Genomic DNA, 22,247 nt, shown 5'->3' with positions numbered 1-22,247 from the left:
AGTCCATGTGCCACCCTCTTTGAATGACCTTCATCCTCAGGAAGATCTCGATCATCAGTCTCCTGCCTCCTCATTAGGTGGGGACTAATTGCCCACTGTCAGGACCAGTGGCTGCAGCAGGGAAATTCAGCTCAGCACCAGGCCCCCGGTCCCTCCTGCTGTGTAAGCCCTAATTAAATCCTTGCAGCAGTATAATTAATCATTAGTATGGGAATTGCATATTAGTCTGCATTATAGTAAATATTAGCTAAAAATTAACAAGCTCGTTAGCTATTCAATAACCTTTTAAGCCCTCCCAAATCCTCTTTGTCACGCTGCAGATTTGTGTTAAATATCTTTCTCAAATGACCTTAAGTGGATACACTTTTACTTGCTGTTAAAGCCATTACAAACTCTACAAGCAGTTTAGTTATTTTGCCCCCTTGGCTATTATCTCCCTTTCTGTATGGATTTATTTAAATTAAACTGTAGTGAAGACTTATCTCAGTATCATATGAAGCCATTAAAACCTCCCAGAGATTTAGAGAATCACATCCCCAAATGATATATTGCAACTGAGGCAATGAATTTTTTCTTGGTGTCCTTCCTTGCGCTGCTTTCAGTGGGCATTGGCAGAGCTTATCCCTTGCACATTGCATGTGCCCTACATATGTGCAGTGCAGGGAGCGAGAGGGCAGAATTAATGTGTAAATATTGCTCCAAATAGGATTCAATTATCCACAAACCCATTTTGGCCCCTGACTGCCAGCTCATTAAGGCAAGTCCCTGAATTTCCCTGTGCCTCCCTCTCCTCACAGGAAGTTAGGGGTGTTGCACCTCCTCCCTGTCCCCTTTTACTAAAAATTAAGTCAAGGCCCCATCTGAGAGACATCTTGCAGAAGCTGCAGCCTTGGCTACAAATTCACGTTTGTTGTTTCCCTGTTTGCGAGCAGAGGGACAAATGCAGGCCAAATTAGTGAAGGTGAGGCCTGCTTGCCAGGTTCCTGCCTGGCCTGAGAGGCCATGGGGCTGCTCTGCAGCCTGGTCCTGCCCCACGCAGCTCTGGAGCCCTGGCCCGGCCTGGGGTGCAGGGAGAGATGCCACCAGCCGAGTAGTTGTGGCAGAGGGATGTCTCATGGGTTGTCCTTGCTGAATGATCTTTAATCTCATCCATCTTTTAATTAGGCCAGCTTCATCTGGCCTGCTGGAAAGACATTTCTCTTTTAGATAATTAGAAATAAAGCCTATCTCTGACAATTTAATGTGTTGTGAGGGCTGATTGGGATGCAGGCAGTCCCCTAAACTGTTATTCATGACACCGCTCTTGTTTTTTGTTTACTCTTAAGTTGTATTTTCTGGGGACGGGACAGCAGCAGTTCTCTGTAAAGTTGTGGGCAACATTAGTTCAGCCCTCAGGCAAAGCTGTGTTTGAGGCATCTCCCCCAGCCTGTGCCCCGCAAAGCCCATCCCATGCTCCTGAGAGCAGTGGCATGATGCCAGACACCCTCGGGAAACTCCTTTGTTTCAGCATTTGCATCTCTGGTCAGGAGGGACTTAAGGCTTTGCAGTTCACCTAATTAAAGGCATGTTAATACTTTCTGTTGTTGCCCCCTTTCTGTTATTTTCAGCTGACTGCTTTGCCTTTGCAAGGCAAGAAACTATTGTCTAAACACTTGGGCAGTAAATCACTACTGGCTAGTTAAAAGCTTTGTTCCAATTTTCTTCAGTTTGTTTAACTTCTAGTTTGATTGGCCTGCTGGGTTTGCAGAATTAGGAAGATCACTTGGAGAATATTCACCCTTATTTATTTTTTTTTTTCTGACCCCCCATAACTTATTGCCCATAAAATGTCATAACTCTATATCTACAAATAGTTTGGCCAAAGCAACATCCCTTTGCATTTTGAATTTGTCCAAGAAATATAAAACCTATACTTCAAAGCCATGTATAAGAACTTTTACAGACTGGATCAAATCCGAACCATCAGAGGAATTATTGTGACACCAGCATGTCCACTGGTGATGGGAGATGGGGCAGGGGCCCTACACATCCCAGGTCTAGTCCCAGCTATTCTGATTTTTTCCTCTTCAAACACTCTGAGTTCTCTCAGGGATCTTTTAGTAAGGCTTCTTAACTTTAATTTATTGTAAACAGAACTTGGAGAATAAACTATGCAGTGAATTTAACATAATTTCTGCTGATAGCACATTAATACAGTGTGCCGCTTCCTTGTGTGTGTTCCTGGGACCAGATGAGAAAAGTGCTTTGAAGAAGTGGGATTTTGCTTGTCATGAATATTTATATAAGAAAACTCTGTGCCTTGGTAGTTCATGGAATGTAAATGTAAAAGGGGAAGAAGCAAATTTTTAAAACGGTATTTTTCCTGTACATCTTTTTGTCTCCTTTTGAAGTTCTAGAAAATATTATGCTTTCTCATAGATATATTTCTGCATGCAGAGAGGCATGCTGGAAAGCTGTGGCAGCACTTATACCAACGGTACCAGGGCAGCAGGTGGTAGCTGGTGGGGCATGGCCGTGCTTCTGCATAGGCCCACGTAATTCAGCAAAGCTCTTCACAGTATGTGTGACCAGAATGTGCACTGACTGCAATACTGAGCAGCAGAATAATGTTCCTGTTGGCGTTGCTGGATATTAGGACAGGCCTTTTGTTGAGTTACATCTAAATAAGCAAAGTGTGTCTCATTGCATTTCCACTTACCTTTTTCATGTGATTTGGCATGCAGTATGATGAGAAATGGAAATTATGGTTATTATTTGCTCTACATTGAAGAATTCTGCTTACATTCCTAGGAAATGATAAAACACTGAATGGGAAGGGTAAAGTAATGCTTTGATCAAGAGCCAGGTGTAGAGCTTTAATGAGACAAATCTTTAAGACAAGGCTGACACAACAGAGCTGGTTTTCCAAAATTGAAATGAGTTTTGCATAGTGGTTGGAAGGGAGAAAAAATGGCAGCATTACCACAGAAGATATTCTAGGAAATTCATGGATATTCTAGGATATTCAAGGAAATAATAATATTTGAAATCAGCACCATTTTCTGATTTAGGTAAGGAAAGACTGGCCAGTGAGTTACCATTCTTGCAAATATTATTATATGCAGTGACTGTCTTACACTGGCATTTAGTACTTGCTGATGAACGCTGTCATCTAAATGTTTCATCCTGACACTACAATGTAAGAGCTACCATGCAAAAGTAACAGATTTCCCATATTTCCAGCCACGGCTCTGGGAAATATTACTCTATGCTGCAGCACTATAATGTACCTTTTATACAGATGGAGTAATGCAGAGGCAAATGCAGTTTTAGTTACATTCCCAGCTAAAAGTTACTGCAAAAATGTTACTGATTTAATTTTTGATTGCACACTCAGCACCATCAGTGTATGTGTGTAGCTACCTGAACCGAATTTCTGTTAATAAGAATTTGTGTTAATAAGTAAAGAATAATTTCAAATTAAGCACCACAAATAAGGAGTCGCTTTTGCAGACTATAGTTGGTCACAGAACTTCTGATTGCCTAATTTATTTCCTTGAAATGTATTTTAGTTAAAATTTTGCTTTTGACTCCTTCAGGCTTCAGAAAAATCTATGAAAAAATCGCTTCATACAACAGTTTTGTTGTTCACCCATCACATTAAAACAATAAAATGTCCATGTATTGGATATTCAAATGATCAGGCAAATATTTCACCCAGTGTACAACAAAATATTATGAGGTAATTTTATTTTTTTCCATTTTTAGGTAAAAATATTACAGTATACAAGATAATCTTATTAAAGGTAAAAATACAGTATTTTGCTTTTTCTCTAAACAGATCTACGTACAGTACACTTTTTATTTTATTTTCTTTTTTTAATGTTTTTGTACAAATATAACTATTATTCTATTAGGCTATCTGTGTTCTCATCTGGCACTTAAGAACTGATCACAGGTCACCTTCTGGTTCTGCTTGTTTTTCTTAGCTGATACCTAAATGCAATGGTCATCTTATAGGTGTATCTTGTAAACAAACAGGTCCGTTCAGTGGTTCCCAAGTAGTAAGGTGTGCTTTAAATAGTTGAAATCACGTAGCTAAATGTAAAAACCCAAGCAATCGAAGTCTGTAGTTGCTTTGCACCAACTTATTGTTTACCATTCATAAAAATGCAGTCTGATTATTTGTGTTACTGCAGCCTTTAAAGCAGTTTTAATTCCTGCCTGGTCCTCTGAAAGAGCCAAACTCACAACTCAAGACAGTCATTCCTCCGACGATTTTTTTTTTCCTTTTTCTTTTAATTATTATTTTTTTTTTCACGTTGTCCTTGGTGGAATTGAAGCCTTTTCTTATTGTTTTAAATGTTTGAAACTACTAGGGTATGTTCTTTATGATTTATCTCACTCTATGACTTGCTGACCTCTGAAATCCATAGGTAGAGCAGAGTTGCGTCGCTGTTGGTGGATTAATGCTCTTCCTTGTACTGAACACATTAGCACAACATATATTACTTCTGCTGTCGATATTACTGGGAAGTGAGTTTCATATCACTCTGAATATTTCAGTAGACTGTTGTTGAAGCTGGGATCATCTGAGGATAAAAGAGAGGCTAGGTGTGTACGAAGAGACCTTATCCATTAGTGGGTTAGCTAATATAGCTGGAAAAGGCAGAGAGGAGTTTTAGGCTGGGAATCCCTTTATCAGGTTCTAGCAGAGGGATGAAAGGATGCTTTACCCAACAAGCTTTGTTTATTTTTCCAACTCTGTCATTCAGCCTAAAAAGTAGATGACCTCCACCTGAGACACTTGGCCTCGGTCATTTCAGCAGATGATTTCTCATTTGTTTTTCATTAACCACAGTGCTGTTCAAAGTTATCTTCATGGATGCCCATGTAAACATAAAATGAGAGTACACACCCAAGGTTAGGATTTTTAAAAAATTTGCAGGAATATTTGCTTGGCACAGTTTTTCTTCAGACCACCCACTTCTGATTAGTACAGTCTGAGTTGGTATGAACAAGCATAGTCCCTTCACTGGAGTCAGGTGGGTGAAGATTTTTTTTTTTTTTTTTGCTTTTAACTAAAGGTGCCTTCCCTATGGTGCATTTGTTTCTGATGTCAAAGGGCATATATTTTTACCAGTAAGTCACTTTTGTGTCATAAAAGATTTAACTGGTAATTCACCAAACATGGGAGTAATGCAAGGTGCTCCTACCAATACTTGCTAGTTCACAAAAGTTGAGCATATGGCACCCACCTTTTGCACAGCTTTTGCCCTCCTAAGATGCTGGTTGAGACTGAAAAATGTTTAGAAAACCAGTTGTTTTTCTCTGTGTCCACTATCAAATGTCCTTATTTAAATTCTTCCCAAATTTGTCACTCAACTGCTGTATTAGTCTTGCCAGCTCACCAGTAGCTTGTGACTTTTCCTCCAGGAGTTCATATCGGAGACTAGAAATATCTTGCTTAATCTCTTTAAGTTCTCCTAAAGGGAGGAAAATATTCTTGTTAGCAATACTGAATTAAAGGAGTCATCCCTATGGTTTTAAGACATGGAAAAGCATTTATTTACGTGTGCTCGGTCATGAGTATGTGTGACACTCTATATGATGTCACTGGGTTCATGCACCTAACATTTGGCCTTACAGTAACCATCCCATACTTGCAGTAGTGGTACCAACAGCAAGCATGTATGGGAAGTTCATCTTTCTTCTAAAGTCTGTTCCCTCTCCATGTGTAGATCCCCATCTACACAGGACATTTACAGAAGGGTAACAGAGAGAAGGTATTATGAGGAGTTTCTTTTCCATCTACTTAAAATTCCTACATGACACCATGGCAGTGCACATCCTTATCCATTTCCAAAAAAAATACCTTTGGCTAAGCATAGGCAGGACAGTAAGAAAATGCTTTATTTAGACCCCAAGAGAAGGCCAGGAATTGGCTAGACCCCAGGTGTTGTAAAGCAAGGATAGGTAGAGGTGTGGGGCAGAGCAGGACTAAGGATAGACAGGACTAAGTATAGACAGATCCTGGGATACACGTGTTCTGCTAAGGAATACTTCAGAGCATTAAGGCGGCTCAGAGTCACCATTGTTCGCCTTTGTGTGAGCCTGAGCATGCTCTGTCTTCACAGAGGGTGTTAACTAAGCTCAATCCTATTACTGGAGATATCAATAGCAATAACATTACATGCTCTAATTTGTGGCAATAATAAAAATCCACTTGCCTTCATTGACTTCATCATTTTCTCGGTCAACCTGAGCCTTCAGTACATACCGCTTAATCAGACGTTTCATTATTTTCTGAAAAGAGAAGAGAAACACTTATCTTAACATGAGCTTATCCACACCTCCTTAATTCTAGACTTATTATGACCAATTCAAGTGCCTGATTTCTCTAAGGATGAAGCCTGGCCTCAGAGGAAACAAAGGGAATTTTATTACTGACTTTTCATTTATTCTCTACTTTATATTATGAACTCTGTATTAAAATAGTTGATTGACAGCAATTGCATAATGAGTGCACATAAAGATACTTTGGGGTGTTTGTGGGATGGACAGAATGAAAACACAGATGATCCAGTAGCAATTTAAGAAATGGGATCCAGACCATTTTTTAGCATGTTGCCATTTAATGTATCAATAAAATATAATTTACTGGAAGGAATAAGTGGTTAATTAATTTTGTTAGCAAAGCCACTCATGATGATGAGCTGAACATCTGACCCAAGGTTAAACAGAAAGGCTCTGCTTTGGAATTCAGGCTTATGGAGAGAAGATAGACAATGAGGGACAGAGAAAAAGAGTTTGAACAAAAATGGAGAGCTTGGCAAGAGTAAAATGGAAGCTTCTAAGGGACATACACAGGGTAAAAATAGCACCATGTAGATTTATAACATGGGAGATGACTGTTAGTGTGGAACAGCAAATATGGAAATCATAGGAGATGGCTATGAATACGACCTTGCAATGTGATATTGTTCCAAAAATGTATGTTAACATTTCTGTAAAAGGAAAGTAACTTTGGCAGTCGAGCTACACAGTGGGTTACAGCTGAAGGCCTACATCATTGCCAGTGACATCAGTGTGAGAAATGTGAAATCATTCCTCTATCAAAGATGATGATTTAGGTGTCCAAACAGATATACCTAAATTTGGTTATCAGATATTTACACTCCTTCTTTGGGTACCCAAGTGCATGATTGCCACAACTCAGTCTCGGAGGGCCTCAGGCAGATAAGGCCGCACATACTGTCATGTTAGGAGCAGCTTCTTGAAGCAGAGTATAACAGGAGAGACTTTTATTGTCCTATTCTGATTTAACCACTTCCAGAAAGAGGTAGTATTCAAATAGTTCTCTTTGAGACAAAAGAGTGGCAGGTTCAGTGAAGATTTCTGTGCCCTCAAAGCTTTCTGCATACTCTGCAAGCAGCAGAGACCTCAGCAAACATCCAAGAAAAGATAGAAAAAAAGATAGAAAATGTCTTATTTGACTAGATGGACATTATTAAAGGAAAAACAAAACTTTTAGTGTGAGCTCATCTATTCCCAGCACAATTAGGACTGCTTTGAACATGAAAAACACTGCAAAAAGTGTGAAACATGAATTAAGGAATCAGATTAGACTAAATCACATTAGCTATAAGGAAGAAATTCTTTACTCTGAGGGTTGGGAGGCACTGAACAGGCTGTCCACAGAAGCTGTGGGTGCCCTGTCCCTGACTGCGCCCAAGGCCGGGCTGGATGGGGCTTGAGCAGCCTGGGCTAGGGGTAGGTCCCTGCCCAGGGCAGGGGTGGGAACTTGATGGGCTTCGAGGTCCCTGCCAACCCAAACCGGTGTATGATTATATGAATACACCTGCTCTTTTTTCTTAGTAGCCAGCTCTGAATTATAATGGTACTAAAGGCATGTGAACATCAAAGGAGGATCCAGTCATTTATATATAGGTCATGTAGTCATGGAATACGGGATGTTTAGGACTCTCTGTCCTTGTCTCAGAGGCATCTGGCTAAGCAGGTGAGTCAATTAAGTCAACAGAGATGAGGCACAGTGCACGTACGGTGTGTTGAAGATGGCCAAGGTAGTAGAATCCAGAGGGAGGTAGGGTTGCCACCTGGGGAAACATAAATGAAGTGATGTTTGGGGAAAGTAGGGAAATCCTGGATCCAAAAAGAATTATTTTTTTTTTTTTTTTTTTTTTTTTTTTTGAGAACAGATGAGAGAGGAACTTTAGAATAAAACAAGGAAGCAACATAAACAATGGATGCTATTATTACCTGGAACAATAGGAAAACATCTATCTACTCCAGTTTCCATAAGCTGGTATTGTGGATGGCCACTACTCAAATACTAACCTATATTAACTGCTGTCTGTGATGAAAGCCAAAAGCTCAAGGGTGCCTGCCTAGTCTATCAAATACGCAATGTATTCAGATTTGTCTACAGAAAGAAAATATTAAAAATGTGACCATTTTTAACAAGAGGCTACTTAATCACTTAATAGATATTTCTGCCATTAGGTTTAGGAAATTAATTCATTTTTTGCCCCTGTGGCTTCTAAGTCTTGCTTCTCCCTGGTACTGTTCCTTATTGCTACACTAAGTGAACTAAACTCTTAGAAAAATAAACCTGGTTACTGCAAGAAAATCCCGAATAAATCTTCAAGACAGACTCTTGGTAACGAATGCCAAGCTGTATTTGTTGGTATCCCTCAAGAGCACTGCACATACATACATGTACACCAGGCACACAAAACGCAGATACATCACTTGATAAATCTCACTAAAGAAAACAGTTCAGAGCTAAGGCACTACTTCAAAGGTTTTCCTAGTTGCAGAAGAAAGCTTGCTGGCCAGAGTATCAAAGTTTGTTCTTCTTTGTATTTAGATAATCAAGACTGTTACACCTTTCTTGTATTATTTGGACAATTTCTTTCTGCAGCAGTGGAAACTTTCTAAGATCATTTGAAGAGAAACCTAGGAGGAGCATTAGGAAAGTAAAATAACATGTAGTTATCCCTTTCTTTGAAAACACAAATACTTTTCACAGCTGCTTTTAGCTTTTTCAACCCTGGAAGTAAGGACTTAATTTACCACAAACATTAGGTGTTCTCACTTAGGAATAATAGCTGCAGGAAGAGAATGAGTCCAGCAGAGGCTGACACATCTTTCTGTTACCTGTGGGTTTGAATGTACAGGAAAATGTCAGAAATGCTCGAGTGCCACTTTGAGCACGACAATCATCTCTCTTCCCTTCGCCTTTGATGGTGTCAAGCCAACTAACTCCAGATGCCAGAACGAATGAATTCTGCTTCTAACTGAGTTTTAGAGACACCTACTATCTTGGCACAAAAGCCTAGACAACTTTTAAAGCCAGGAAAATGTTATTACTGGTATGTTGTTCAGACTAGGAGCCCATTATGTTGGATGCCGCACCAATACATGACAAACAAGTCCTAGAATTGCCACTGCACATCATACCCCATTAAAATATTATTTTCCTCAACTCTCTTTAATGTTAGTTCCTTCAGACGTAACAGTTCCCATCAGATTTCTTTTCATTTTATGGTAAAAAAAAAAAAAATAAATCCCATGGGGCACAACTGCTTGTTGTGTTATCCTATTATATGCTTGCACAAGAAATACTTATGCTGGCACGAATGCTCCAACCAAGACAGAGCTGTGCTAGTTCGTGCTGGGGTGCCCTGTGCCATCGCTGCAGTCACGGGTGGTTTTGAACCATACCACATTGCAGGTTCAGCTCTGCAGAACAAGTTACTGCCAGAGAAAGCACATGCAAATGGCAATGAAAAGGCTGGAGACGTGACACGGTGTCATGACAAAATGAAATGCTGACAATGCAAGACCGAGAGATTAACGCTTGAATGATATTTCTTGTATTAAATTACACACCCTTGAGTGGAATTAATTAGCATGACATACATTAACACCATGTCTATTGCCATGGATGATATGCTGCGCTTTTCTCCGAGCGCTGTGCAGGTGAGGTGCCCCAGCCCGGTCCTGTGGCCGTGCTAAGCCACAGCGCAGCTCATCACAGGCTGGCAGCAGCTGGACCGGAGCGAATACGACCCCTGCAGAGCTCTTCAATGACAGACCTCTTCCCTGGCTCTTGCTTTCATGCTGTGATTACCTGATATCTCGTGGGCTTGTTATAAGCGTTCTTCCCCGAATAATTTTCTGTGTTTCGAGTGCTCGACTGAAAGCGAACTTTCTGAAATTATAAAAACATCATGATAGATTAAATCAGTGATAGCTTCTCATACCCAGGCAGCCCCAAAGTAAACAGAGCTCTATAGAAACAGTAGGAAATGGTTTGGTCTATGGGTAGGATAAAAGCCAGCACATTCAGGTCTAAAATGTGAACTTCTGAAAGACAGAAAAGGTTGAAAAATGCAAATTACAGAAAAAAAAAAAAAAAAAAAAGGATTCTAAACTGTCTAGACAAAAATGGCATGCTCACACCAGATTTGGACAAGAAGGTGCTAAGAGAAACAAAACATGTTTGTCAGATTAGTGATTATCAAAGTAGAACACAATTTAATAAATAAAAGAAAAATAAGTAGTTTTGTAGAGGACAAGTCAATGCCCCTATGAAAACATTCTGGCACTGAATTGATTTTCAGCAGTTCTTGTAAAACAGTACAATTTGCTACTCCTTTAGGTGAAAAAATACTCCTTTTTTAAAAATAGATATATTTTTTAAAAAATCGACTGCCATTGGAGCTATTAATTTTGCACTCTAGTAACTTCTAAGGAGTTTTTACAACACACGCAATATTTGTAACAGATTTCTTTGATATTATTACTCACCTATGATTTTTTTGGCCCATGTGCTAAAGAAAAAAATATTACTTTCTCAAATGAATTAAGTCATATCATAGACCCGAAGGAGCTGGTGGGTATCACAGACCCTTGCAACTGCATACAAGTGTATGTACAGGGCAGGCCTTAGTTAAGGGCTTTTCATCCCTGACAGGCCCAGAGATCCTGAGAAATAATGGTGTTTCTGGTTTTCGTTGTTGGTTTTTGTTTATTTGGCTTTTTTTTTCTCATTCACCAGGTGTGCCATGGCAATATGGAGATGATCTGCAAACAAAATCAACAGGCAAGCAAGAAACAACTGGGACTTGTCGTTGCTTATGTCAAAGCCATGGAAACTGTGAGTTCTGCATGAATTCCACGAGAAAGGACAAGCCAGACACTTTCACTTATATGGCTTGGTGAAGGAGAACCTTAGAGAAAATTGTATTACTTTGGTTTATGCTATGAAGCAGAAAAAATCCAGACTAAGCAGACATTGTGTAGTTTGATTAAAATAATGTTTTGAAAATATTATCTTTCTAAATCATTATTTGAGATAGAGGAAAAAATATTTCTTTAATTTCAAGAATTCACTGTTTAATGGGTCCTTCAGTAATCACTATTAGTGTTAAATGAGTTTATGGACTAAAATGCCCCCACAGGTTTGTCTAACTTAAAAAGTGTTCACAAATAAGGAACTCAGTTAAATTATATGAAAACATGGAGTAGGCCCAATACATATGCAGTTCTCTTAGGTTGATGTGAGCTTGAACTTGTCCCAGGCTGTGGGCTTTGCCTGGAGCCAGGTGGCTCACAAGGAGTCATCATCCTGCCAGGCTGCGTGCTCCTCCAAGGAAAACCAAGAGATCCAAACAAAGCCCAAAGCAGGCTACACAAAGGCAAACTGCAGAACCTTCTCCAAGCTCTCTTTCTTTTCCCTGGTGTAACTTGTTCCATTTCTTTACTTCTGCAAGATTAAAAATTGGGGTAGGCTGCTCACTTCTGAGAGCAGGCTGTTGGAATAGCAATGTGCCATGGAAAGGGCTGGCAAGCCTTCTGAGGAGCAGCACCAGCCTCTCACATGCAGTGACCATAAAAAATGAGACAACACATTTTGGAGGGCTTTTCTTTTCCCCCAGGAATCAATTCCCAGTGTTGTTCTTTAGTTTTAAATCCAACTTGAGGTGAGAAAATTAAATAAGCAAAGCTGTCTCCTCACATCTTTTAATCCACTGAGTTTGATGACTGTGGCCAAGCAGCTGCAGCTGAGTTCCTGTGAATGTTTTGGACATTTTCTTCTCTAATGTAATGCAAAAGTGTTGCAGGTGGATTTGTCCTGTGAGCAGGTTTGGGTGTGTTACAAATGTATGTGCTAGGAACACTTTGTCCCAGGCATGCTCTGTACAACACTGCAGATAAAAATTTCCATGGGAAACATCATCTTCTCTGATTTTGTTGGCATTTCCCCAGGGGAGGAACAAAACTAATTCTGTTGGGAAGGGTCTGGACATTAAGCATACTCTTGGTTTGTCATGCAGACACTCACTTTTGATGGGAAAAGCATGCCACCATGCAGCTGGTGCTTATAAAGCACATTTCTATTTTAAATGACCAAAAAACGAGATGGAAGAGGCAGGATCTGCCCATTAGTAGCTACGCATCCCTAGACAGATGCCAGTGGAGAACTAGCTAATTACAGCTGTAGGTATTTAGAAGGTGTTATTAATCCCTGCTTGGAAACTTGGTCCCAAACCTGGAATGGCAGTAAATGTTATTAATGTAATGGCAGTAAAATTAATTTGGAAATCACTTAAAGGCCAGAGGATGTTTTGAAGAGGCATAAAGGCCTGCTGGGTATATTAGGAGCCAGATCTGGGATCTGACTTGTGCCTCTGCTTCTGCCCTTGGTCTTTGACCTTGCTTATTTGGCTTTGGAAAATGCCTCCATTTATAAGAACTGCTCTTTCACTGGTGTCCAAACAGTGTCCAGTATAATGAGACTACAAGCCTGGGAGGACCCTCTAGGTGCTAATACAATACAAATAACATGCAATGACAATGCTGGGTAAGAAAGTGCTCTGTCCCTGGTCTACCTGTGAACCAAGCAACCCCCTCCCGAAGGTCCCTGGAAGGTGTGGATCCATTAGACAAAGAAGGTGGAAAGCGAAGATGCAACATACCCGTTGTTTTGAATTCAGCATCCCCATCTCAAGATCATTTTCACAGTTTTTGGCCTTAGATTTGCAAAGTTTTATGAGGCACATTTTTATTCTCAGTATGAGATAATAAAATGATTTAGGGCTTGGCACTAGATTAAAAGGAGCAGGTAAAGTCCTTCCTTCGTCAAAGTAGGATAGCCAGAGCTTGGCACGTGCAAACTTCCACTCCACATCTGCATCCTCCTTGGGAAGGGAAGAGAAACAAAAACACATAAATACATAATCAGTTCATAGGAAAGATTTTAGCTATCATAAGGACAAACATACAGGTAGGATTTTACTAGAATCAGTCTTGTGTTTGCCAAAACAAGACACCCAACACAACATGCTTCTAGTTCTTAGGCTTCTCTGTGGTGATCTCAAACTAAGGAAAATTTGACCAACTAAATGAATAAACAAAGAGTACAAGCCCTCCTAATACTAGACTGAATGTCATCTCTTTTCTTCTTTGGTAGAAATTATCTACAAACTCCTTAAGCAGCAGTTGGGAACAGACAAACCGGTTTTCTCTTCTAAGCCAAATAAATGCCATAAGTTTGAAATGTCAGTGTGAGCTGGGATATGAATGAGTTCACATCTCCCTCCAGCAAAGGTTGCAGAAACATAGGTCAGTGTCACAAAGAAAGAAATATTTTGGAGGAAGGAGGTGGGGAGCAGGGAAGGCTGGAACAGAGCCTTACTGCACAACAGTGAAGGCTGCCTCTGATTAACTGCAATACTAATTGCCAGGTAACTGTTGTCACTGCGTTGGCCAGAAATCCCCCATAAAGGAGAATAAGTCCCTGACTTCTGTCATCAGCTTATTTTCTCATTGGTCCCGTTTGCTTTCACCATCATAATGTCCCCAGATAAATAGACCTGCCATTCACCTCCTGCCACTTAAACAGGTGGAGAAAAAAATTAATCACTGTGCTTGTGAATCTCCTTTATGAATTGTTGGGATGGACCAGGATCACTTCCAAGTACACGGGCAAGGTCAGAACACTCTTTATGGATCTGCTTGGCATTTATATAGGAGGATGGCCAGACCCAAGTATCAGGACCAGCTACCAGACAAAGGAACGGAGGAGATACAGCTGCTCTACAGCTGTTCTCATCATGGCTTATATGGAGGCCAGCAGCATCAATAGAAGTGAGGGTCTGCCAATTCCCCATACTCATGTACATCTGTGTCATGCTAAAATTAATAACCTCTGATTACCCGTACCTCTGAAACCCAGTCAAAAACTGGCAGAACACAATTCAGCTTAATTCTGTCACAGATATAAAAATGTCTGCCAATGGAGCAGTATTCACATCTGCTATTTGGCCTTCTCATTCTTTGGGGTTGAACCTCACACAAACCTAAAGCTGAATTACAGTAGAAATCACTTATTAACATTTTTAATGATTTTCTGCTAAAGAGCTCCCGATGGAAGTAGTTCTGTTTTCTGGCTGACAGAAGAATTTTTTTTCTTTCCATAAATGCAATGTAGTCAGGAAGCACTAATACTTGAGGGATAAACAGAAGAAAAACAGAAGTAGCTGAAGAGTGATATTCAATGGAAAGCATAAAAATATGGCCTTGTAACGGCAGCTAACAGTAAAGCATGTCCCCACTGACTGTAATGGAATTTAATTCCTAAGTAATTGACATCCTCTGTCTTTATTGACATTGCTGTTGTCAGAAAAATACATTGGCATAAAGAACTTTCTCTCATCAGTAGAATGACTTTGTTGTTCCTTAATCTCCCTGTTGCTGAGGATTTAAAGGAATTAGTATGAGATTTACTAGGTTTCTCCCAGTTCTCAAGCAGGAGGATCTGGAATGAGTAGCTCACATTTGCATTACTTGCTGATACTTATAATATTCTATAAACAAAGTTTTATAGAATTCCAAGCAGCCAAGAAGGATGATACAGCCTTTTTCTAGGAAACTGGTGATCACAGAGTTCAAACTAGAACATTAATATAGACTATCTAGTCAGATATTTCTTAAGATTTTTCTTTTGTAAACCTGCAAGTGCATCTCTACGTACTATATGCATTAATAGGCTGAGACCCCTTCAGAAATAACTCCTGCTTCTGTAGAAGAGGATTCAGGAAACACTTGATCTTACGTGATTAGAAACCTTTGGAGAAATGACTGCTTTCTGCACATAGGAAAGCTTCTGGGGCAGAGAACATAGGTAAGGTCTCTCTGACATTTAGACTTAGTTGCAGCACACAAGGTAGAGCTATATTTGCACTACAGTACATGGAAGAATTAGACATTACAGTGAGAAAATATTTTTGACTCCGGCCTTTTGCAGTGTTAGGTTCTGAGGGAAGATTTGAACAAATAATTAATACAAAGCTAACTACAGAAACTTGACATTTAACAAATCAAAAGAAAGAGGTGAATCAGCATAAACATTGTCTAAATATTAATTTATTTTTTTATTTTATTTTATTTTATTTTTTTAATCTGTCACTATTTACATGAGCAGGGATTTGTTTATGTCCAAAGCATGTAAGAAATCCAGCCTGCTAATATTAATACTACTGAGCAAAGCTGGGTAAAACCTGCAAACACCTTCCTTGACGGCTGTATTCATATCCTTTAAATGTTGCATTTTTGCTCATGCCATTAAGTTTTCTAGGTCCAGGGACTCCTTCTCCACCTATACATACATATAAAGATTGCGTTCCTGGTATTTGAAAAATATATAATTTTATATATGCATCCATGAGTTTCAGACCTAGATGGGCTTGTGTGTTTAAACACTACAGATCAGAGAAAAATAAAAAATAAAAAACTGCAAAAAAAAAAAATACAAACATGAAATATTCATTGGTCTTTCTTAAGCAAACAGCACAACTAAGGTAATGCGCATGGATAAATTATCATAACCAACACAGGGGGTAAAAAATACCACAAACTGCTTTCATTAAATACATGTAAAGGAAATTGGGTTTGCTCACAGATGGTCATTAAAAACAAGGAAGTTGAAGTTGTTATAGGAATGATTCATTGTTAATTATTAATTCAGCCCTAATTTGGGGACAGACACAGCCTTGACTTTTACACAGTGTAGGATTTGTGTTTCAACAACCCTCTAATCATGCATATGGAATAAACTGCAGCTTCCTTGTTCTTTTCACATTTTCATTATCAATAATAATTATGTACATTGAGTTTGTATTCCAGTTTCTTATCTTACCTCAATTTCCTGATAGGAGTTGTTGATCATGGCTATTAGCATATTAAGCAGCACCACCACCATGGTCACGTTATATACTCCATAGAGTACGTATCCAATATTCTCAATGAATTTATGATCGTACTTCAGCACCACAGATATCACTTCAGATAAGCCAAATATTGACCAGAATAAGGTTTTAAAACTTTCTTCTACCCTAAAAAATAAAGCAAATGATCACTTTATAGAGCCAGCATCAGGTTAGCCTGGCCAAACCCTAATCTGAAAGTGGTAATCCACCAATATAAAATGCCTTGGCACAGCTATTACAAGCCATTATCCATCACCCAGGGACAGGCCAGATCATATTTCCTGACCTGATAAAGAAATATGATTTCTAATAAATACTGTAAAGTGACAGTGCCCCTTTGTTTACTCCATCTGTTCTTCTCAGATGTGTTATTTGTCATTTGGCTTTTGAGTTCCTATGAAGTACTCCTCCTCCATGGGCCACTTGCTGTTTGAAACGTTTTGTCTATGGCTCAATACTTCTACTCGGTCACTTACTTCTCATCCAGAGAAGATAGGCAGAGATTATCTAGGAAAGGGAAGAAGGCACCTATGTTGTCTGTCTCATATGCAATTTCCATGGCAAAAGAGACTTTTTACACAGAAGGAGTCAGTGAAAAGTTCTGTTTTGTGGCATTAACATAACCAGCACACTATGCAAGTAAGTCATCCCCTGGTCTGATTTTCTTCCCATTCTGCTGTGAGGCTGCTAGCAAATCAGATGCCCAAAGATGTGTAGTAAAAAATTTAAGCTTCTAAAGAATTTGAAATTAAGGAGTAGTAAAAGATATTACAAAGAGACATTTTAATTTTATTGTTACCCTTGCTTGAAAGTAGAAAGGAACTAGATGAAAATAAAAAGTTGAAGGACGGGAAAAAGGGAGGGAATGACAAAGAGATGCAAAGTCTGCAGCTGAACTTACAGGCCAAAAGGAGACCTGGAGGGAGCCAAAGGTATAACAGGCAGAAGGGGAGCAGCCACAACTAGAAATGAAGGAAGGAGGAAAAGGAAGGAAGCTGGTACATTTTGGAAGCTCTTCGCTTAGTTTTTAAGTCAGAAACAAATATACTTTTACTGAATAGTCCTGAGAATATTAACAGGCAATTACCTCCCCTCTCCCCTGGCCTCCCAGGAGGTAACGTCTTCTGAGAAAACAATGCTAGTAACAAATTATTTTATTTTATTTTATTTTATTTGGTTATTATAAGGGTAGCAGCTTAATTTTGCTACATCAGTTTGTAAAAACAGATTATAGAAACAAACTACAACATGTCCTAAGGCAAAAATAAGCTTTACATCTACTCCAGTATCAATTACACTATACATGCGAGCAAAACAAATTAATTTCAACCCTTTGAAAGGCTAGCGCAGAGCACTGGGCAGTTCCTTTCTGCCACAGCAGCCTAGTGCTTCTCTCTCATCACAGCTCATGGCATTCCCACTTCCATTTGCATGTAGCATTAGTAAGACTGCAGTAAATAATTAGGTACCATTCTCAGCCAGTATAACTGCATTTACATGTGGGAATAACCTTGAGTGATGTTTCAGATAGATGTTGCACAACATCATTTAAAAATGTGGCTTTCTATTCAGTCTCCATGTTGCTCAGAGTGTGCTGTTGTGTTCACTCCTTGCTGCTTCCATGAGGCTGGGACACTATGCAGAGATATATTTTTCTCCTGCCCTCAAGTACAGGAAAGGGCAGATAACATTAATGTGTCAGAGACCCTTCGCTTTTATAGTAGCCATCTGGTTTGTGCTTATTATATTAAATCTTGTATTTTCATTTAAAGAATGAGTACAACACCAAAAACCTCTGGCTTTGAAACCTATCATCCAAGTCACTTATCAAACTAATAAAAAAACATAACCACTAGCCTTGATCCCAGCTGCACCCTGCTATTAACCTTCCTTTTTTAATTTGGAAAAGTTCCCTTAGTTTTCCACCTTGCCGGTGGGTTTTAATACAACATGCCATCTCTGCTCCTTTTCTGCAGCTCAGGCATTAACCTTTGCTCTGGAGTGGTGCCAGGTTCTCCTTGAAAAGTTAATTACTGCCTGTATGCGGCCCTGACTGCCCCAGGCAAGCATCGGCTCCAGCACAGCCGCCTTGCTCCTCTGCAAATGTCCACAGACCTTATTCCCAGTGCCATGTGTGGGAACAGTGCCCACAGGACTGGGAGGTGCTGTGAGAGGTGGACCTGACCTGTGGCACCCCAAAACTGCCTACAAACAGATGCAGCTCTCACACTCATGGGGGGAAATATTTCTAAGGAGACCTTGTACGAGTTCGTCCCTACCCTCTGAAAAGGCTGGGTGGCTCTTTCTCTCTCCCTTTTACTCTACCGTCAAATTGCAGGAGATTTGGCAGAGGTTACAGGGAACAATTTTTTTCTTCTTTTTCTCTTTGAGAATGTCTCACTAAAACATGAGACAAGGATGTTTGGAGCCAAGTTCCTGAAGTTTCCAAGATGTTGATGTGTCTCATCGTTGCCAACTAAGCAATTTACCCCCTTCCTGCAACGTCGGGAGGGGTTATCCTTCCCAGAGGCAGACAAATGAAGGAACAAAGGAGGTCACAGGAGTCCTGCCCAGGCTGACAGCTCCTGACAGCAGGAGGAGCTGGCAGTGGCAGATTGACTGATGCTCCTTGCTGAGTTGGGTATGCTGTGCTCTCACTACTGTGGTCAGGGCCGACTATGGCAGTGAGGAGAGAGCAAAGGGATTTTTATTTCAATACATAAAGTCCTGTGGAAGTTAAACAAAGATTTTGCTTAGAGGAAGGATACAAACCAGAGGTGATCATCTAGTTGCAGATTTTCCTTGCTTCTGTTAACAGCAGTGTGCTGTTCATCGAGAAAGATCACAGCAAGGCCATGTCAGTTTTGTGTCCCACTCTTTAAGAAAGCTTAAAGCATCCTTTTGGATTATTTCCTTAAGTTGATTGGTAAAGCTTTAACACTGCCAGAAAAGCAATGTAGGTAATACAATCTGCAAAAATATCACATTTTGACAAAGGAGAATGAGAAGAAAAAAGCCTTCAAGCCTCTAAGTAACATTGGCACTGAGCAGTGAGTCACACTTCCCTTCGGGGAGAAGCAGACAGAAAACCTTGCGCTGTAGCCTTCAGCCTGATTTGTGATGCAGAAAGCAAGATGAACACAATCAGTCTTGCCTTCATTTCAGTTTTGTTTGCATAGCATGTTCTTAATTACAGGCTGTTTTGAGAGCTGTGTTCTGTACACAGCATACAATAAACAGATAAACATCACCGGGGTCGGCTGCAAGAGTCATGAAAATTGTCTACTTTTCAGCACCGAAGAACTTCAAAAATTTTTCAGAGTATGCCATGGTTAGCTAAATAACCTCTGTATTTAACAGCGTGAAGTAAAGTACACCGTGTTTTTATTTCCTTTGCGTCAAGAACATTAAGATCTAAGAAATGACAGAAAGTGCATGATAACATAGTTCAGAGGCCACTGGGGTGCTACGTGACTGCTCTGTAAAAGGCATCAAAAGCAAGTGAGTTCAGCACATGATTTTGAAAGTGCAACAGCATGGTAAATTGCACCAAACATTCATGGATTATTGTTAGAACTAAGAAAACAATTTCCTCTCAGTGATAATCTAGACACTCTTTTATCTGCCTTCTTACTGTCCTGGTAAGCTGTGGTTTTCTCAAACGCCCAATGCAAAGTTATTTCAGTGAGTAGCTCCTTGTCTGCTCACTGAGGATATCCAACGTGATATTCAGAGTGAGCTCTCATTTCAGTGCCCTTTGGAACCGGCCACAATCTACTTAATGAGCAAATCCAGAGGACCTTCTTCTGTCCTGGTTAGGCAAGTGATATCCGAGTCAGGTCCCGTATTAAAATAGACAAAGTTTTGAGTACAAAACTTGCTTTCTGTAAAATTTCACCTATTCTCATTAGAATTCTCACCGTGTCTGCCAAGAAATGTATTCAGTGAAGTCACTGAAGTCACAGAGTCATTACGAGTACAGCAAAGTACGTGTTATTCTTTGCCTCAGTGAATTTTGACAATATTTGAGTTACTTATTCAGCTCTAATAGTGAAATCTTCATTCTTTTCACAAATATGTTAATGGCAGCAGGAGACCACTGCATTCAGCGAGGCCCACAGGCAGCTCAGGATAAACAGAGGAGGAAATGTTGCTAGAATTGGTAGCTGCCTGTCTGCCAATACAATGTTGTTTATAGCTTACTAAAATTGTTTGGGACTGTACGTCTCAAGGATTCTTGTTTGTTGAATGAGATGTCTGAGAAGGATTTTTAGGATGAATGTTAGTCTACAGTCTTTGTTTCATATGATGAAAGAATCTCATTTTCACTCATCATCATCTGACGCTCCCGTGTGCTTAAGTAACCAGAAGACAGTAAGTCTATTTTAAATCTTTTCCAAATTCTTAAAAGGAAAATTCATGTTTATGGAAAATTTGCTTCATAACGAAATGAAGTCCCTCCAGGATAGGATAGGTAATCACAAGGCTGAAGTTAAGGAGGAAGAGCGCTACCTTTTGACAAGACTCTCCCCAGCCCAGACAGCCCTTGAGTATTTTTAAGTAATATTTAGTCCAGTGAGAAGTCCTCATTTTGGTCAATGTTTAATTATTATTTCCATCAAAAGACAGTAATTCCTGGAAGACCCACTTGGCTCACGTGTGTTAATTAGACAGATACCACCATTGCATTGGAGACTGGAATTTGTTAATGGTGTGCTCCGGTGACACGCCTGGGGCTCGTACTGAGGACCATAACTGAGACAACCAGGGGTGGTATCGACTCAACTTCTCATTACCTCTTGTGCTGCAAGGACATCTCCTTTTCAAATAAGCAGCAAGTCACATCCCACACACTCAATTTTCTTCTACCTTACTACCAAGTACAGATAAATGTAATTGTGTCTAGCCTCATAAATCCTTCCATTAAAAATGTATCCTGAGGTTACAGGAAAGGTTCAGAAGGCATATTTGGCTCAATCAGAAAATTTAAACATTAGGGTACAAAGTACATGTTGCACAAAAGGGTAGGGCGGTAAAACTGGCTCCCGAGCATTTAGAAGGAAACAGCCACTTGCAGGAGAAATGATGCTGAAAAGGTCGTTTCTCCTAGAGGCGTTACAAGCTAAGCCCCCAGCTCGCTGTGTGACACGATAGAGAAATGACACATCAAATGCCAGCTGCTGCCTGCTCTGCAGCTCAGGTATTTCCAGTGTGGCACAGTTGCCTTGAAGGCAGATCACAGCAAGGGGGAAACATCACACCCAGCTTTCCTCTTCCCTCACAGGTTGACATATGGGAAGGGAAGTCCCCACTGCGTCCCCGTGCAGTCACGGTGATTTTGTGTGCACAGAAAGCTGCCTGCTGTGGTGCTCTGCTGGTGCAAAGGAGGTGGCTTTCCTCTGGCCATAGGGGACATTCCTGCAAGTACAGCAGGGCACTGGGATGTTCCCACCTCTGAAACCTCCCATGGTGCCATTGCAGATAAGTTCCAGCACACAGGAGGGAGGCTGCTGCCCTGCACTGTTAATAGAGAAACAGAGAAACTGAAAATTTCCTGAACATCTCACAGAATGTTTTCCTGATCTGTTGTTTTGATTTCCAGAAATAACCATTTCTGAACTACCCATCTCCCCGAGCTCAGGCTTTGAGCTGGCTGCCAGGACTGGAGGCTATGGTACGAGTTTCCCAGCCAAAGTCTGGATCTGACTTCCCCATGCAGCTAGAAGAGAAACTTTAGATAGCTCTCTGAAACGAGCAGAGCATACAATTTCTAAACAATTACAAAATGGCAGAATTCTTATAAAATGTCATTAATTATTTGCAAGAAAATAAAGTACTTATGCAAATAAGAAGAGGTGGGGAGGGTGTATAAAACTCATTAGTTGTATCATTTTGAGCCTTCTTTGTAAACCTGTGCCTATCTTGCACATTGGGAAGCTCTAACACTGCAAACACTGGCCCTGCAGAGCC

At 40.1% G+C, this 22,247-nt stretch overlaps 1 protein-coding gene across 3 annotated transcripts in view; it reads right to left on the bottom strand.

Moving 5' to 3' along the window:
- Positions 1-3,702: 3,702 nt before the first annotated feature.
- The window catches only part of TRPC7 (transient receptor potential cation channel subfamily C member 7), a 71,784-nt gene continuing 53,239 nt past the window's right edge, over positions 3,703-22,247 (bottom strand). For 2 of the 3 annotated variants that reach the window (XM_035338917.1, XM_035338919.1), the window contains exons 8-13: positions 16,208-16,403; positions 12,987-13,208; positions 10,136-10,216; positions 8,043-8,096; positions 6,210-6,285; positions 3,703-5,465 (exon numbers count right to left, since the gene is read on the bottom strand). In XM_035338917.1, the coding sequence (XP_035194808.1) occupies positions 5,323-5,465; positions 6,210-6,285; positions 8,043-8,096; positions 10,136-10,216; positions 12,987-13,208; positions 16,208-16,403 (772 nt within the window). In that variant the 3' untranslated portion in view covers positions 3,703-5,322. The remainder of the gene's footprint in view (positions 5,466-6,209; positions 6,286-8,042; positions 8,097-10,135; positions 10,217-12,986; positions 13,209-16,207; positions 16,404-22,247) is intronic. The other variant, XM_035338918.1, reaches the window with a different exon arrangement.

The sequence above is a fragment of the Oxyura jamaicensis genome, chromosome 13, assembly GCF_011077185.1.
Source record: "Oxyura jamaicensis isolate SHBP4307 breed ruddy duck chromosome 13, BPBGC_Ojam_1.0, whole genome shotgun sequence".
NCBI classification, from domain to species: Eukaryota; Metazoa; Chordata; class Aves; order Anseriformes; family Anatidae; genus Oxyura; species Oxyura jamaicensis.
Note: the sequence above shows the minus strand (reverse complement) of the source record. Positions and strands in the feature narration are given on the sequence as shown.